The 19,119-nt window shown below is 43.7% G+C and overlaps 1 protein-coding gene across 5 annotated transcripts in view; it reads left to right on the top strand.

Annotated features, from left to right (window-relative positions):
• The window catches only part of setd2 (SET domain containing 2, histone lysine methyltransferase), a 118,122-nt gene that overhangs the window by 90,682 nt on the left and 8,321 nt on the right, over positions 1-19,119 (top strand). For 2 of the 5 annotated variants that reach the window (XM_048528574.2, XM_048528573.2), the window contains exons 14-20: positions 136-190; positions 6,036-6,222; positions 8,382-9,060; positions 9,247-9,399; positions 11,902-12,041; positions 16,335-16,446; positions 16,774-16,842. In XM_048528574.2, coding sequence (XP_048384531.2) covers positions 136-190; positions 6,036-6,222; positions 8,382-9,060; positions 9,247-9,399; positions 11,902-12,041; positions 16,335-16,446; positions 16,774-16,842 — 1,395 coding nt within the window. The remainder of the gene's footprint in view (positions 1-135; positions 191-6,035; positions 6,223-8,381; positions 9,061-9,246; positions 9,400-11,901; positions 12,042-16,334; positions 16,447-16,773; positions 16,843-19,119) is intronic. The other 3 variants (XM_048528578.2, XM_048528575.2, XM_048528579.2) reach the window with 2 other exon arrangements.

The raw sequence follows: 19,119 nt of genomic DNA, 5'->3' as shown, positions 1-19,119 counted from the left end.
AAACAATGAGACCTTGCACCATGGAAAATAAGCTGCCACGTTCCCCAACACAGCCTTCCCTGTTGCAAGGATAACGTTGAGATGTGATTGTTTGATATAATGCCTGTTTCTGACTTTGCTAACTTTGTTAACTAGGAAGTGTACAGAATTCCCAAGAAGGATCGAAGCCAAACAGAACGGGAAAGTACTGGTATGTATGACAGAGGCTCCTTGCTGTATTGGCTCCTTGATTTCTCCTCTCTGTGGTATGTAATTTGTCTGTTTAGTTCTGGAGATGGATGTGAAATATTTATTCAGTGATTCTGCCATTTCCTCATTCCCCAGATCATTTATTGGTCTCTGGCTCTAAAGCACCAATATTTAATTTTGCCATTCTTTTACCATACATGGTATAACCATTTTATAATTTCATATGATTCTTGGTGACCTTTTGACATGCTGTGTCCCTGTCACCTTTAAGCAAGAGTAATTTGCGTAATCCGCTACTCTACCTTTTCTCTGTGATCCTTTTGTAAAACCTCCCAAATCTGCTCTTATATTCCAGATTGGCTTACTTTCATTATATTTTTCCCTTTTTGTTAATTGTCACCGTATTCTGGTTTCCAGGACTATTCCAATCCTCCGGCTGTCTACTATTCTTAATAACACAGTAAATTTATTTTTCCTTACCGGGAATGTAGGTATCACTGGGTTGGGTCATCCATTTGTTACACATCCCTAATTTCCCTTGAATCGACTGACTAGCTAGATCATTTCAGGGTCGTATGTAGACCAGACTGGGTAGGAACAGCAGATTTCCTTTCTTTAAAGGACATTAGTGAACCAGATGAGATTCTAACAGTTTACAATAGTTACATAGTTGCCATTAGTCTGGTTTTTAGTCCTGATTTTTATTGAATTTCGATTTCATCACTTGCTGTGGTGGGATTCAAATCCATATTCCAGAAAACTAGCCTGGGGTTCTGGATTATTAAAATTCCCACTACCCACTCTGCCCCTTAGTATCTAGCGCTGAGTTCAGCTTTTAAACTAGACCCGTAGATAGGTTCTAGAAGAACCTATCAATCACCTATTTAAATACTCTCAGCTTTAATTACCTCTTCAGTGTTTTATCCTAACACTTATGGCCTAGGATTAATACTAACTCCTCATTCTAAGCTAACCTAATTCGCTATATGTCCCTCTCAGGAGAGCAGGTCTACACAATCATCATATTGCAAGGACTTCACAGGACTCAAGATAAAGAAACAAGACCAATCTACTTCTCTAAGCTATAAGTGTTCCTAAAAGTTCTAGCCATTTCTAGCAAACCTTCTGATCCCATTATTGATCTTGCTGGGTCACAAAACAATTGAAAATAAACAAAAGTCTGTAGGTGATGCACAAATCTCGGATATTCTTTAAGTATATTAAAGGGAAAAGAATAACTAGCAAGAGAATAGGACCCCCCCCCCCACCCCACGAAGGACCAAAATGGACGTGTATGTGTGGAACCACAGGAGATGGGCACTGTCTTCAATGAATATTTCTCCTCTGTATTTACCATGGAGAAAGACATGAAGACTTGGGAACTTGCTGGTGATATCTTGGAGACCATCCAGATCACAGCAGAGGAGATGTTGGCTGCATTAGAATATATGAACGTGGATAAATCTCCTGGTCCTGACCAGACATATCCAAGAATGTGACCAGAGGCTAAAAAAGAAATTGCGGAGGCCCTGGCTGTTATGTTTGTTCTTTGTTAGCGGTGGGTGAGGTCCCGGAAGATGGAGGGTAGCAAATGTTGTACTCTTATTCAGGAAGGACTGCAAAGAAAAACCTGAGAATTGCAGACCAGTAAACCGAACATCTGTGGTCAATGAGTTACTTGAGAAGATTCTGAGGGGTAAGGTGCACATGCATTTGGAAAGACAGGGTTTGATTAGGATTAGTCAGTATGGTTTATGAGTGGGAGATCATGCCCCACAACTTTGTTAGACTTTTTTGATGAAGTGACCAGGAAGGTTGATGAGTGTAGGCCGGTAGACGTAGTCTACGTGGATTTCAGTAAAGTCTTTGATAAGGTTCCACATGACAGCTGTTATGGAAGGTTAGATCACATGGAATCCAGGGAGAGCTGGCAATCGGATACACAATTGGCTTGATGGTAGGAAGCAGAGAGTAATAGTGGAAGAATGCTTGTCTAACTGGAAGTCTGTGACTAGTGGTGTGCCTCAGGGGTCAGTGCCGGGCGCATTGCTGCTTGTTGTCTACGTCATTGACTTGGATGAGAATGTACGAGGCACGATTAATAAGTTTGTAGATGACACTAAAATGGGCAGTATCATGGACAGTGAGAAAGATCATCAGAAATTGCAGCAGGAGCTTGATCAGTTGGGGAAGTAGGCCAAGAAATGGCAAATGGAGTTTCATACAGATGTGCGGAGTGTTGCGTTTTTGAAAAGCCAAATCAAGGTAGGACTTTCATGGTGAATGGTAGGGCCTTGACGAGTGCAGCGGAACAGAGGGACCTTGGGATTCAGGTGCACGGTTCTCTGAAAGTGGAGTCACGTGGACACAGGGCAGTGAAGGTGGCGTTTGGCACATTGGCCTTCATCGCTCAGGGCGTTGAGTATAGAAGTTGGCAAGTTATGTACACGACATTGGTGAGGCTGCAACTGAAGTATTGTGGTCAATTTTGGACATCTTGCTATAGAAAGAATGTTATTAAACTGGAAAGAGTGCAGAAGAGATTTACAAGGATATTACCAGGACTCGAGGGATTGACTTCTGGGGAGAATTTAGACAGGCTAGGGCATTTTACTTTACAACGTAGGACACTGAGTGAGGGATATTATAGAAGTGTATAAGATCATGAGAGGCATGGATAGAGTGAATGGATTCTGTCTTTTTCCCAGGGATGGGCAATCAAGGGCTAAAACGCATCAGTTTAAGGTAAGGGGAAAGAATAAATGGGTACCTAAGGGGCAACATTTTTCGACAGAGGGTGGTGCACATGTGGAATGAACTGCCAATGGAAGTGATTGAGATGGATACATTTGCAACATTTAAAGGGCATTTGGACAAAACATGGATAAAGGCTTAGAAGGATATGGGCCAAGTGTAGGGAAATGGGGTTAGGGTGGATGGGCATTTGTGTCGACCAGGACTAATTTACATGGAAGGGCCTGTCTCCGTGTTCTGGGACTCTATGAAAGCCCTAAAGCCAGGCCTCAAAAATTCTTTTTTAAAAGAAATCACAATGGTTACAGAAATACTTAGAAGTTAATTATTAAATTTCAGACACACTCAAATTCTACCAATTATTTAGTTAAAAATCGGCAACCTGATAAATCACAAGGTTTATGTCATAATATTGATCTGTCAGTATGCAGAGCGGGTGCTGCAAATCAAGCGAGTAGCCACTTCTGTTTGCTGACTGTTCATTAATCTTTAGGTTTTGGATGCAGAGGATGCAGGCTGTTAATCTCCCATCAACCTGACCCATTCACTGCCTGTAGTCAAAGTGATGTGGAGATGCTGGTGCTGGCCTGCGGTGGACAAAGTCAGAAGTCACATGACACCAGATTATAGTCCAGTGGGTTTATTTCAAATCACAAGCTCTTGAAGCACTGCTCCTTTGTCAGGTGAACAAGAGCAGCTTTCCGAAAGCTTGTGATTTCCAGTAAACCTGTTGGTCTATAAACTGGTGTCATGTGACTTCTGACATACCACCTACGTGAGCTGCTGTGAGGTACCTAGGTGTTTGTGTGAGATGGAGGTGGGGTCTACTGTCAGTATGACTATCTCTTTTTCTCCCCTTTTCCATCCCACCAAAACGACAACTTACAATTATTTAGCACTGCTAACCAACTAAAAGAAAAGATCAAGCAGATTGATCAAAAACCTAACAGTGTCTAGGATAGGATCTCTGGAGCATTCATCTGAAGCTGATGAAGGCATGGCTTTCACTGGTAGTGAAGGAGGGGAGAAGTGCACCACAAGCAAGAATTGGAGGAACATAGTGTTCAGATGTGATATTTTAGAGCTGGGCAAGTTCACTGAGAAAAAGAGAGGTGACAAAGTGGAGGGATGTAGCCACAAGTTGTGAATTTAAAACTTGAGGCATTGAGAAACTGAGCGAATGGATATCACTTTTTAGTCATTCATGGGATAAGTGTCGCTGGCTGGGCCAGCATTTCATATCAATCCCCAGTTGTTAAGAGTCAACCACATCACTGTGGGTCTGCAATCATACATAGGTGAGACAGTTTAAGGATGGCACTTTGGTTCCTTGAACAACAATAGTTAAGCAGATGGGGATTTTCAACAATCAGCAACGGTTTTATGGTCATCATGGGGCTCTTAATTCCATATTTTGTTTATTGAATTCAGATTCCACCATCTGTCATGGTGGGATTTGAACCTTGGTCCCCAGTAACCTGGGTCTCGGGATTAATAGTCTAGTGATAATACCGCTTGGTCAAAAAGAGACATAAGAGTATTGAAACTGGAGATGACAAAATCTTGTAAAAGGCTTTTAGCAGAAGAATGGCTGGAGTGGCAGACGTAGTAGTCTTTGTGATGGAAAGGGTTGTGGCGTCACTGTCCAAACAGTGCTTAATGTTGAACTGAAGGAAGTGGTGGACAATCAGGACCAGATGTCAGGGCTGGATGTCTGATGCCACAGGAGCAGTGGGACAGTCAAAAGAGGCAGTGATGACTTAATTCTGGATGTTGTTGATGTACATGTGAAAACTGACCCCATATCTATAAGAGATGTCATCAAAGGCAGAATATAGACAAGGACAGTGGTGGGGAGAGGGCTGAGGGCTGACTGTTAGCGAACTCTAGCAGCGACAATGAGAAGGTAAGCAATCATTGAAGGTGCTTTGAGTTTAGGGTGACGCCAAATACATTAGCCCCACTGAACTGAACAACAGAAGAGTGGCACCCAGTAAGGTGGCATTGTTGACCATTTAGAAATCTGCCTATCTGACCTCTCACAGAGGTCACTGGGATTCATCCACCATGATCAGAGCGCGGAATATTGTGATTTTAGGATTGTGTGGCAAAGCACAAGCTTGATCAGAGGAAATCCCAACAAAAGTATGGATTAAGGGTTGTGGAAAAGATGGTGACAAATTCTTCAGGCAATAACCTAGTCAATGAGTGTAAAATGACATTGGAGATCACAAACCAAAGGTTTGAGGTTGGGATTTTGATGAGGCTGTCAAGATGGAATTTCTTTAGAGGGAACCATTCACAACAGAAGGAAGTTGGAAGCTCACAGGGAAAGGGTCTGAAAGAGCAGGGGAAAGGTTTCATTGAAAGTGATATGTTTGGTGATGACAGGAGGGGAAGAGCTCAAGTGTGCCAAGGATCTTATGTTGGGGCTGGGACATAGGATTGGGTTTGGCTTGGTGATGAGAAATGTAGCATTCAACTAAATGTTTCTCTCTGTGGCAAGAAATTCACAAGCCCCTTGTAGATTTGGTGGAGCTGCTCAAGACTGATCTGGCAAGGCTAGATCATAGCAGTGAAGGTTTGCTGGGGTGGGGAGGATGGCAAAGTGAATCAATGGTTGCAGAGTTGTTGTGGTGAGTGGAGATCGCACAGGGTGATAATACTGCACTTGAACTGCTGTTTGATTCACTATACCAGCTGTACCTGTCCTGGTTATTTGGCAATCTAAAACCAAGGGAAGGAACTACTAGCTTAGCATCTATTATAGCAGGGTTAGTTTAAGATGTGGCATTTGGCAAGGCTTGTTAGCATTGGTACACAAAGGGAAGTGCTTGCTGTTAGTGTGGAGGTCTCAGCCAGGGTGGGCAAGGAAGTCTACATCATCAATGTTGTTGTTCTCAGCTCACCACCTCAGGAAGCCGGTGGGCTTAAGCAGAGTTTTATTTTGAGAGAGCGAGAGAAATGGGAACAAAATGGAACTTAAAATTCATTTTTTGTTGACTTGCTAGAAGCTTTCTCAATCCCAATTGAAAGTTCTTCTCTAGAGAGATCCTGAAGATTTGTTGCTGTGTCTTTTTTTTGTGTTCTAGAGCGCAGCAGGGATGGGGCCTCACAGAAGGATGTTTCTCAGGTTCCGAAGACTCCAGTAAACGTGGGTAAGGAGAAGGATGTTGACAAGACACTTAGCAAAGATCGTAAAAAACGTAAACCAGCAACTTCGCCACCACCTTCGGCCTATGAGAGAGAAGGACTGAAAAGATCTGTCCCAGATGAAAGGCAAGTTTATTTTCTGTTTTGCTTTCTTTCGAGCTACTCTGATTGTATTGTGGGTTCTAGGAAGCCTTCTGTCGTTCTTAGGCAGTGACTTGTGTGATGGAGTGTATCAAGCTGAAGCTTCCAGTGTCATACATATTGATACATTTCCTGTTTATCAGATTCAGAAAAAAAACTAGGTAGTCTACGGCGAAACTCTTGCTTTTTAGCTGACCTTTGGTAACTTGAGAATGACCCAAGGCATTTTCCAATCAACTACTTTTTAAGTTGTGGTTATTTTTGCAATGTAAGGAACACAACTAGCATTAAGGTAATGACCAGTTAATACTTTTAATGAAATTAAAAAAAAACTGCAGATGCTAGAAATCTGAAACAAAAACAGAAATTGCTGGAGAAATTCAGCAGGTCTGGCAGCATCCATTTATAGGAAGCAGAGTTAACATTTGGGGCCCAGTGATCCCTTTTCATGACTGTAAAGGCACCTAAAGACAGAGTTGGTGGGTGTGAATAAGGGAGTAAGCAATAGCTGGAGATGGAGACGAGAGGGAGAGAAAGACAGACAGGCAAATGAAAGGATGGATAATGGTGAGCAAGGGAGATAGAAGAGTTGATAATGGGACCATAAGTGGGTGAAAAGGTGAAGGGCTGCTCTTAGCAGCCCATGTGATGATGGGGCATAAGGTGTGGAGACAAGTAAAGGACATGGAGGTTGATGTTTGAGCCCTAAAGTTATTGAATTCGCTATTGACTCCAGAAGGCCGCAGGGTTCCCAGGAGGAAAATAAGGTGCTGTCTTCCAGCTTGCGTTGAGCCTCACTGGAGCACTGCAGCAGGCCTGTGTCAAAAATGTTGATGAGGGAACACGGTGGTGTGCTGAAGTGACAAGAAACTGGAAACATGGGTTCATTTTTGCAGATGGAAACGTATTCTACAAAGCGACTGTTCAGTCTGTGTTCATCTCCCCATCGTTGAGGAGACCATATTGTGAACAGAGAGTACAGTAGACTAAGTGAAGTTCAGGTAAATCGGTGATTTACCTCGAAGGTGTTTGGGTCATTGGGCTCTGAGGAGGAAGGAAGTAAACAGGCAAGCATTCTGCCTTGTGCGATAGCTTGGAATGCTGATGAGGAAGGGGAATGAGTATCTGGTGGTGGCATCCTGCTAGAGGTGGCAGAAATAGATGCTACCATTTGTTAGGTTGTGGATGTTTTGGCGGTGAAAAGTGAGGACCAGTGGAACCCTATTAATATTGTAGAAAGAAAGAAAAGGGGTGAAGGGAGAAGTGGATCAGACTGGGCAATCACTTTGCAGAAGGCCTAAATTCCATCTGCAAAATGATCCCAGGCTTTCAGTTGCCTGCTGTTTCAACACACCAGTGTGCTCTCTGGCCAACATTTTTGGCTCGGACCTGTTGCTGTGCACCAACAAGACTCTGCACAGGTGCTGTCATATTCCCAGCATTTTCTGTTTGTATGGTATAACTCAGAGACTGAATTCAGCAGTTCCAGTAATTTGTTGGCCAGCAGAGTGCAAACCGGCCTTGCAAGTTGTTGAATTTTTGTGAGAACTCAGCTAGTTTCCAGATGACTTCAGGGAAGAAACTATTCCTAATTTGTCTTGGCTTACATGTGATTCCAGTTCCTGACTGCAGTTTGCCATTATAAAGGCTGTACACCATAATGAAATTGCCGAAGGTGAATCACAGGAGTGTACTCGGACTAAGATTTGGCATCAGGCCAGAGGAGAAACCAGTTAGGGGAAAGGGTTAGGAGAGTTAAGTTTCAAAACATCGAGTTAGGTGAGAGGGAGAGAGGTTTACAGAGAGTTGCAGAGCTAAGGTAATAAGTTGTTATAAGCCAAGGTAGCTGACATTACATAAGAGGCCCAAGTAAGAGGAATGTCAGGGTTATCAGAGCTTCTATAAATCCTTTGAAGTGGCCTAGCAACCCAATCTGTTGTGAAAACAATCCTTCAGGATGGCTGATCACACTCCAAGAATAAAATAATTAATTTGAACATGAAATGCATCATAAATTTCAAGGTGATGAGACAGATTTGATTTAGAAAAAAATCTCTGATCTCTGTAGGAATGAAGAGTGTTTATTGTTTTATTGTTAATTATAAACTTTACTGTATAATGTTGCTTTTTCTCGTCTCAAAAAGGTATGACGGCGCAACACCAGCTAAGAAGAAGAAAACCAGGAGTAAACTATCTACAGAGGAACGGAGGAAGCTGTTTGAGCAAGAGGTGGCACAAAGGGAAGCGCAGAAACAGAGCTTGTACCTGGTACAACAGCAGCAGCAGCAACAGCAAATACAACCCATTTGTGTTAGCTCGCAGGTGCCTTATGACTCTGGAACGTACAGCAACTCTCACACAAGCTTTGCCAGTTACCCGCCGGGATACCCTCTACAGACTTATGTTGACCCAGTCAACCCAAACGCTGGCAAAGTGCTCCTGCCAACACCAAACATGGAGCCCTTGTGCCCTCCGCAGATGGGCTATGAGCACCCGCAGCCACTGTTGTCGGAGTCAGTGCCAGCAGGGCACTCCACGGTTCAGCATCTGTCGCCTCAGGTGGAAGTCCAGGGGCAACAATATCTGGCTCAGGCTCCTGTCGTCATCACCCAAGACCCAAACGTAGCAGCAATACAAGTATCGGGGACTCAAACAACCGGGCAGAGCTATGGAGTGTGGGATCCCAACCAGCAGACAATGGCAGTGCACCAGCAATATTCCAGTGGGCAGCCCCAGGCGCCAATTTATTACCAGGGACAGCCGTGCCAGCCTGTTTACAGTATATCCTCTCCTTACGGACAAACTACGCAACAAATTGTCCAGGTGCAGTCCTTGACCTTTTCTTATTAATCAGCCTTGTGACAGAGTTGGTGGGGGAGAGTGGCGGGGTAATTATATAAGTGCATGTCTTTTCTTCAGTTGTCACTGTCTCTTTGTTTGTGCATATGTGTGTGTGTGTCTTCCTCTCTCCTCTGTCTCTTTCTGTCTTTATGTCTTTGCTCATTTCAGAGTTACTCTCAGTCAAGTCCTGAATGCGGACAGGGGCAGCAGTGTTTCCTGGCTCACCCACAGGGTACTGTTGCACAGCCAGCAGCAGGAATGCTCGTGACATCATCAGCCCCATCCTACCAACAACCTGGGCAACCACAGACTGTACAACAGGTACTTGCTGTGCTCATCCTCCTTGTTGTGGTATTTTCTTATCTTCCTGTCCTTTACTCTTCCTACCTCCTCCAACTTCTGTGCACCAGGTAGCCCTTGATTTGAGTTCAACTCATAGCCTTACATTTGTACACAGCTTATCATGGTGTCAAGATGTCTGAAAGTCTCTCCACAATATGGTCTTTGGCTAAGTAACAATGTTCCCTCCTCTGAATTGGAGGGAGCATGGTTCAGTCCTTCATCCAAAAAGTCCCAGTGAAAGGGGGCAATGAGATGTTAGCAGCAGCAAACAGGGTCCTGTTTTTGATGCCGTGCCTGTTATGTAGACACACAGTGGCTGTGTAGAGATGTACAGATACTGGGGTACATGTGTGCACATATATTGACACAAAGTCCTTTGCATACTGACATACATGTGTGCAAACAGGCATGTACAAATGTACACATGCACAGGCACACTTAACTCTCAGACACAAGATGAATGCCCGATTTAGTCTGTTTTAAAGCATGAGGTTGGAAAGGAGCTTTAAGTCAAGCTCAGAGAGAACTACAATTCACAAAATCTTCCACCAAGCAGTAGAACCAAACGGGTAAGCTTAAAAATACGAATAAAATCCCCAAATACTGCTGAATTTGCTGATGACTCAAAGATTGGCAGGGGCATAAGTTATTAAGAGGACGCAAAGAGTCTGTGTCAGCATATGAATAGACTAAATAAGTCTAAAATGCTGAAATTTGGCAGATTGTGCACAATGTGGGAAATGTGAATTTGTTTGCTTTGGAAGGTAGAAAATGAGCATATTATTTCAATGTGGAGAGATTGCAGAACTCAGTGGTGCAGAGGGATCTGGGTGCCTTGGTACATGAATCACAAGAAGGTAATATGTCGGTGGAGCAAGAGCTTAAAATGACAAATAGAATGTTGTCATTTATCCCAAGGCAATTGGAATATATAAATAGGGTAGCTTTGCTACTGTTATACAGGAGCAATGGTGAGACCACATCAGGAGTACTTTGTACAGTTATGGTCTCCTTTTCCTTTAGGAAAGGACACAAGTGTGGTAGAAGCAGTTCAGAGAAGGTCCATTCGAGTGATTCATGGGATGGTAAGGTTGTCTTAAGAGGAAATGTTAGCTAGGCCTGTTTCCTTTGCAGTTCAGAAAATTGAGAGATGTGACAGAGTTGAATAGGCAAGAAATAGGGGGAGACAGACTGCGTACAGTCAAAAGGTGCTTAGTTTAGAAAGGTGTCATCCATCTGTTCTTGAGACCTGTAAGATCCTGAAAGGATGAATGCTGAATGGATGTTTCTTCCCCTTGCGGAAGAAACTAGAACTAGTATACACATTATAAAAATGAGATTTTTTTTCATTTAAGCCAGAGACGAGGAGAAATTTTGAGTTGCTTTTGTTTTTGGAATACTCTTCCCAGAGAGCAGTTGGAGCAGCCATTGAATATCTTTAAGGCAGTGGTGGATAACCTGTTGACAGTTGTTTGCCCAGAAATTATAGGGAATAGACAAGAGTGTGCACTTACGGCCACAATTGTTCACCTATGACCTCATTGAATGATGGAGCAAGGGGATCAAATGATTGTTTGATCAGCAACCGTAGCAACTCTGCACAGCTAGGCATGTGATAGGGTTAGAGCTGTGTGACTGGACGAGTAACCTCCAGAAACAGGATTTCAAGCCCTACCATGATCTGCAAATCTGAATTCGGTTTTCAAAAAGTATCTGGAAGAAAAGTCAAGTAATTGTAAAAGTGGCCATGAAGATTGCTGACTGACTGTTACACAAATCCAGGTAATTCAATCATCTCATTGGCTGGTCTGAATCAAGTCCCACACCAACTTGGAGGCTGACTCTTGTTCACCTTCTCACCTTGTCACCTCGAATCATTTAATTGCATCAAAAAATTATATTTTAGATGTAACAAGGGATGGATAATATGTACCACCCTTGACATTAATTTCCACCTCCGAAGAATGAAAAAGGAAGGTGATTGATGCTCTCAAAAGGCCACATTACTTTTCTTGATCACCCCTTCACCTCCTTGCCAACTCTCCCATGGCTCATGACACACTGGGAACTCTATCACACTTGCCACAGTGGATATTCTTCGTGTACCAGCCCTTGACAGTGCTTCTAGGCAACATTTTCATCAGACTATCCGGCACAAGAGCTTTCCGATAGGATTCACAGGTTGGAGGCATAAACTGGGGAAGCTGGCAGATTCCACCCCCCCCCCCCCCCCCCAAAACATCACCACCACCACACAACAGTGACATCCCTATTACAGGTCCCTGAATAGACCTGGGTCCATCTTGGTCTTTACTGATACTGCCGCTTATTGAGTTAATTTCGTTCACATGGTCACAAAACAATTGACATTACCTCATCTGGTTTCTTTAGGTATTTACAGTTTTACTGCACCACAGACTGTTGTTGGATTATGTGTGTTGTTCTTTCTATTTTAATAAATTCTGTATCTGTAATCTCCAGCCGGAACTGATAGTTGTCAACAGTCTTCACGATTTGCCACCACCTTCGCCTCCAAAGCCGAAGACCATCATCCTCCCCTCTAACTGGAAGACTGCTCGGGACCCAGAGGGAAAGATTTACTACTACCACGTGATTACCAGGTGGGTTTTTGTGGAACCTGCCCCAATCCCAGTGAGCTGGTAGAAGGAGAATAACCTGTAATGTGAAGATAGCTGTTCAGCCTAGAGGCAGTGATAGGGAAAACTGTTTGAGGTCAGTGAGTCATTGACTGTAACAAACTGGACTTCCGAGCAGAATCAAGATGCTCAACTCTCCTATTCCCTCACTTACTCGGCACCACCCAAAAATATTTGCATGGAATATCGTGTACTCCATTCACATCAGCTACGCTGCAAGTGACTTTGTACAGTTACAGAATTGTAGCATCTCCCTGTACTAAGAAAAATATTATGCATTGTGTTTGCTTGTTAGTTGGAATTTGGTTTCCTCAATAGTGGTGTTATTGCCACTCCAGAAACCTGAGCACACAGCCTCAGTCAGGATTAAATTTCAGTACCGTATTACTGGAGGGCTGTTCTGTCTTTTGAATGAGACACTAAATTGAAGCGCTCAAGTCCCAATGGCACTGCTTTGAAATTCATCCCTCTGTCCTGGCCACCAGTCAGTCTTCCAACCCAATACCGTGAAAAGGAAAAGGAAGCATTTATAAGGTTTAGGAAACCAAAATCAAACAAGGCTCTTGAATGTAAAGGAAATAGGAGAGGACTTAGAAAATTAACAGGCTAGAAGAGGCCATGCAATGTCCTTGGCAAAAGGACTAAGGAGAATCCTAAGACATTATAAATGTATATTAGGAGCAAAACCTTAACTAGGGAGAGGGTAGGTCCACTCAAGGACAAAGGATGGAACTCGTGTGAAGCCGGAGGAAGTGGGTGAGATCCTTAACGACTACTTTGCTTCAGTATTCATCAAGGATAATGGCATGAGTGCTGGTAAGTTTAGAGAGGGGTTTGTTGACACTCTAAGGCGAGATGATATTGAGAAGGAGGTGGTGATGGATGCCTTGAAAAACATTAAGGTAGATAAAGTCCTCAGAGCCTGATGATATCTATTCCAGGAAACCGAAGGAGGTAAGGGATGAGATTGCTGGGCTTGACAGATATATATGTATCCTCTTCAGCCACTGGTGAAGTCATAGAAGACTGGAGAATAGCCAGTGTTATTCCATTGTACAAGAAGGGCTACAGGGGTAATCCAGGAAATTATAGGCCAGTGAGCCTTACATCAGTGGTGGAGAAATTAGTGAAGAAGATTCTTAGGTGCAGGATTTACTAGCATTTGGAGAATGGTCTCATTAGGAATAGTCACCGTGGCTTTATGCAGGAGAGATTTTGTCTCAGAAATTTGATTGGGTTTTTGTTTTAAAGGAAGTGATGAAGATGATTTGTGGGTAAGGCAAAGGATATTGTTTACATAGACTTTAGTAAAGAATTTAACAAGATCCCTCATGGTAGGCTGATCCAAAAAATCAAATCGCATGAAATCAGTCATGAGTTGCAAGTTAGATACGAAATTAGCTCGCCTGTACAAGACAGACGATAGTTGTGGAGGGCTGTTTTTCTGACTGAAGGTCTGTAACTAGTGGTGTTCCATAAGATTCAATGCTGGGGCCTCTGTTGGTTGTAATATATATAAATGATCTGGATGAAAATGTCATTGGTGTAATTGGAAAGTTTGCAGACGGCACAAAAGTTGGTGGAATTGTGGATAGTGAGGAAGGATATCAAAAGGTGCAACAGGTTATAGACAGCTGGAAAGTTGGGTGGAGAAATGACAAATGGAGTTAAATCCACTTGCTGGACAATTGAAGTGATGCATTTTGGGAGGTTAATCGCAAGAGAAAAGTACACAGTAAATGGCAGGACCCTGAGGAGCATTGATATACAGAGGGATCTTGGGGTCCAAATCCATAGCTCCCTGAAAGTGGCAGCACAAGTGTATAAGTGGGTAAAAAAGGCATATAAGATAACTTGGTATCAGTGATAATGGGAACTGCAGATGCTGGAGAATCCAAGATAAAATGTGAGGCTGGATGAACACAGCAGGCCAAGCAGCATCTCAGGAGCACAAAAGCTGACGTTTCGGGCGTAGACCCTTCATCAGAGAGGGGGATGGGGTGAGAGTTCTGGAATAAATAGGGAGAGAGGGGGAGGCGGACCGAAGATGGAGAGAAAAGAAGATAGGTGGAGAGGAGAGTATAGGTGGGGAGGAAGGGAGGGGATAGGTCAGTCCAGGGAAGACGGCAGGTCAAGGAGGTGGGATGAGGTTAGTAGGTAGGAGACGGAGGTGCGGCTTGGGGTGGGAGGAAGGGATGGGTGAGAGGCAGAGACAGGTTGGACTGGTTTTGCGATGCAGTGGGTGGAGGGAAAGAGCTGGGCTGGTTGTGTGGTGCAGTGGGGGGAGGGGACGAACTGGGCTGGTTTTGGGATGCGGTAGGGGAAGGGGAGATTTTGAAGCTGGTGAAGTCCACATTGATACCATTGGGCTGCAGTGTTCCCAAGCGGAATGTGAGTTGCTGTTCCTGCAACCTTCGGGTGGCATCATTGTGGTACTGCAGGAGGCCCATGATGGACATGTCATCTAAAGAATGGGAGGGGGACTGGAAATGGTTTGCGACTGGGAGGTGCAGTTGTTTGTTGCGAACTGAGCGGAGGTGTTCTGCAAAGCGGTCCCCAAGCCTCCGCTTGGTTTCCCCAATGTAGAGGAAGCCACACTGGGTACAGTGGATGCAGTATACCACATTGGCAGATGTGCAGGTGAACCTCTGCCAATATGGTATACTGCATCCACTGTACCCGGTGTGGCTTCCTCTACATTGGGGAAACCAAGCGGAGGCTTAGGGACCGCTTTGCACAACACCTCCGCTCGGTTCGCAATAAACAACTGCACCTCCCAGTCGCAAACCATTTCCACTCCCCCTCCCATTCTTTAGATGACATGTCCATCACGGGCCTCCTTTAAGTGCCACAATGATGCCACCCGAAGGTTGCAGGAACAGCAACTCATATTCCGCTTGGGAACACTGTAGCCCAATGGTATCAATGTGGACTTCACCAGCTCCAAAATCTCCTCTTCCCCCACCGCATCCCAAAACCAGCCCAGTTCGTCCCCTCCCCCCACTGCACCACACAAACAGCCCAGCTCTTTCACTGCATCGCAAAACCAGTCCAACCTGTCTCTGCCTCCCTAACCTGTTCTTCCTCTCACCCATCCCTTCCTCCCACCCCAACCCGCACCTCCATCTCCTACATACTAACCTCATCCCACCTCCTTGACCTGCCGTCTTCCCTGGACTGACCTATCCCCTCCCTTCCTCCCCACCTATACTCTCCTCTCCACCTATCTTCTTTTCTCTCCATCTTCGGTCCGCCTCCCCCTCTCTCCTTATTTATTCCAGAACCCTCACCCCATCCCCCTCTCTGATGAAGGGTCTAGGCCCGAAACGTCAGCTTTTGTGCTCCTGAGATGCTGCTTGGCCTGCTGTGTTCATCCAGCCTCACATTTTATTATATAAGATAACTTCCTCAGTTGGGACATTTAATGTAAACGTTGGCAAGATAGGAGGCTTCAAAGAGGGTGCACTTATAGTTATCGTGATGTTGCCTAGATTGGAGTGTATTAGCTATTAGGAAAGATTGGACAAACTTGGATTATTTTCATTCAAACATCAGAGGCTGAGGGGTGACCTGATAGAAGTGTATAACATTGTGAGAGGCATGGATAGTGGATAGTTGGAGTCTGTTTCCCAGGGTGGAAATATAAGATGGTAGGGGCATAGATTTAAGGTAAGATGAGGACAGTTCAAAGGAGATTTACATGAAAAGTTTTTTTTAACAGGTGCTTTGAATGCACTGCCAGGGGAGGTGATAGAAGCAGATACGATAGAAAAGTTTAAGAAGCATTTAGACAGACACATGAACAGGCAGGGAAGTGAGTGGAACAGACCATGTATGGGCTGATGGGAGTTAGTTTAGAATAGCATCATGGTCAGCTGAAGGGCCTGTTCCTGTGCTGTACTGTTCTGTGTGCGATGGAATAGCTGATTCGTTTGGTGCTGTTTTGAAATCTTATACGCTGGTGGCTGTCTTAAACCATTGGTTGCATCCCAGGTATCACTAAGGTGACCTCTTGACTTTACTTTTTACATTCCCAGTTCTTGCCTCTTCTCAGGCACCCGATTCGAGGTTACATTTTAAATTTCCCTTCACCTCCATGCTCTCCAGTACCAGGAGTTTCCTCAATTATCTAAATGCAACTGCACCCAATGGTGATGGTAATATGAAGGGCATTCAGCAACCTCGTACTGTGCTCTACCTGCTTTTCTGAGTAGCCTAAGAACCCATCTTGCTCAATTATGTTGTATGTTCCTCTAGGCAAACGCAGTGGGACCCGCCATTATGGGATGGAGGCAGCGACGACATGGGTGTGGGTCATGAAGCTGAAATGGATCTGGGGACTCCCACATATGATGAACATCCAGCCAAGGTGATGATTCTTGCTGCTGCTAGGAGTTTTGGCTCTTTGGCAATTTTGGTGCAAAAAAAGGAATGATCTTGGTAGCTTTCTTTCATCAGTGTCTCCTTTCTTACTCAGTGTACTGTATCCTTCACTCCGTGTTGCAAACCCAATCAGGTCATGAGGTTCAGTAACTACTGTTGCATTTTTTCTTGATGGCATATTATTATCCTCTTGATCTGGTTTTCTTATGTGCTGGTTGTACCTGATTGCTATGAACCAAAGGGGAAGACAGTGAAATCTATCAGCTAGAGTATGAAAAGGGGAATTTTATTGTCTGTTTCTTGTTTCTCTTAGGACCCAATGCTCACTGAGTTACATGGACAGGATGGGAGTGGAGACGGGACACCTAACTCATATAGCCAGGTGTGTGTACCTGTACAGTATGTGTGCATGCAGTCAGCATGCATGTGTTGGTGGGAAAGGCATGCTGATATTGGGATGACCAAAGCCATTGCCTTTCAATTCCCACTGCAATCTCTGCTCCATCACCCCCAGCTCTAACCTCTCCCTGGTGACTTTCTGAGCCTGAACTAGATGATAGGAACGTAGAACCTAGGAGCAGCAGTGGGCAATTTGGCCCTTCATGTCTGCTCAGCCATTCAGTAAGGTCATAATTGATCAGACTGTGGTCTCCACTCCACTTCCCTGTCTGCCTCTCTAAAGTGTTAACTTGCTTGTCCATCAAAAAAAACAAACTCTGTTAATACGTTCAAAGCATAGGAACAGGAGTTGACCATTCAGCCCCTCAAGTCTGTTCTGTCATTCAATTAGATTATAGACTCCCAAAAATTTCTCGACCGCAGACTTTAAGCTAATTGATCTGTAATTGCCTGGCTTTCCTCTTGTTCCCTTCTTAAATTGCGGAGTGATGTGAATTTTCAATCCAGAGGGCCGAGTCCTGAATCTAGGAAACTCTGAAAGATTATTGTTACGGCGTCTGCAGCATATTCCTCCACAGATGGAATACCCTCGGATGGAAACTGTTAGGTCCTAGGGATTTGTCGCTCTTTAATACCATTAATTTCCCTCATCATTGATGGTATACTTAAGTTAATTTTAGTCAGTCCTGATTCTGATCCACTATTGATTTCCTTGGGATTTCTGACAAGTTATCCTTCTTCTCTACTGTAAATACTGAAGCAAAGTGATTATTTAATATCTTTGTCATTTCCTTGTGTTCAGTGATGATATCCCTACTTTCAACCCTTGGTGGGCCAATATTGCTTCTGACCACCTACTTTCCCTTTATGTAACTATAAAACGACTTGATTTTTGTCCTTTTGCAGGTTTCCTTTTGCAACCCCTTTCAGTAATTTTTGTAAGATGCTTTGTGGCCCTTTGCATCTTTCCCATTAAGCAGAAACTTTGCTTTCTATTGCATTTTGGTAAGCCCTATTTTTTTTAGTTTTATGTTGTCCACAACTTTTTTTGAAGAAATCTTTTCCTGTTGGAGGTGTAAACTTGTTCTTTGTTTTAAATGTTTCTTTAAATGTAGTCATAGAGTCATAGCATCATACAGCACGGAAACAGACCCTTTGGTCCAACTTGTTCATGCCAGCCAAGTTTCCCAAACTAAACTAGTCCTGTTTGCCTGTGTTTGGCCAATGACTCTCCAAAACGTTTCTAATCATGAGCCTGCCCAATTGTCTTTTACATGATGTAAGCATACACACATCCACAGTTTCCTCTGGTAGTTTATTGGACATGCAAACCACCCTGTGTGGAAAAAGTTGTCCCTAATGTCCCTTTTTAAATCTTTCTCCTCCCTCCATAAAAATACGCCCTCTAGTTTTGAATTTCCCAACCCTTGAGAAAAGACCTTTTGATATTCACCTTGTTTATACCCCTTTATGATTTTATAAACCTCTATAAGGTCACCTTTTAACTCATATCCTCCAGCCCTGATAACATCCTGGTAAATGTTTTCTGCACTGTCTCCAATTTAATAATATCCTTCCTGTAACAGGGAGACCAGAACTGGATGCAGTACTCCAAAGCTGGCCACACCAGCATCCTGTACAACCACGACATAATGTCCCACTTCCTATACTCAATGATCTGAGCTATGAAGGCAAGGGTGCCAAATGCCACCTTTAACACCCTGTGGTGCAACTTTCAAGCAACAATGTACCTGAACCCTAGGTGTCTCTGTTCAACAATCCACTGTTGTTGAGTTATTGCCAGTTTACTCAGGACTGTCTCTGTCTAATCTCAACAAAGTCAGTTTTACCCAGTGCTAAAATTCACTTTTAAATGCTACGTTGAACTCCATCACATTATGATCACTAGTTGATAAATATTCACAAACGTTTAGGTTACTAATTAAATCGGGCTCATTAACAAATCCAATATTGCTTGTCCTCTTGATGCATACAGGACATGTTGCTATATGAAAGTATTTTGAAAACACTCCAGAAATTCACCATCTTTTTAACAGGGGCTTGTCTGCCTTCCCCTGTCTATGTTAAAAATAAAATCTACCATTAACACTCCTCTGCCTCTGCTACACATTTTTCTAATTTCCATATTTCTACAATCTAACACCCACAGCTGCTACCAATGAGTCCGTATACTATACCTATCACAGTTTTAGATCTTTAATATTCCTCAGTTCCACCCATAAAGTCTCCCCTCATTATA

Source organism: Stegostoma tigrinum, chromosome 5, assembly GCF_030684315.1.
Source record: "Stegostoma tigrinum isolate sSteTig4 chromosome 5, sSteTig4.hap1, whole genome shotgun sequence".
NCBI classification, from domain to species: domain Eukaryota; kingdom Metazoa; phylum Chordata; class Chondrichthyes; order Orectolobiformes; family Stegostomatidae; genus Stegostoma; species Stegostoma tigrinum.
Note: the sequence above shows the minus strand (reverse complement) of the source record. Positions and strands in the feature narration are given on the sequence as shown.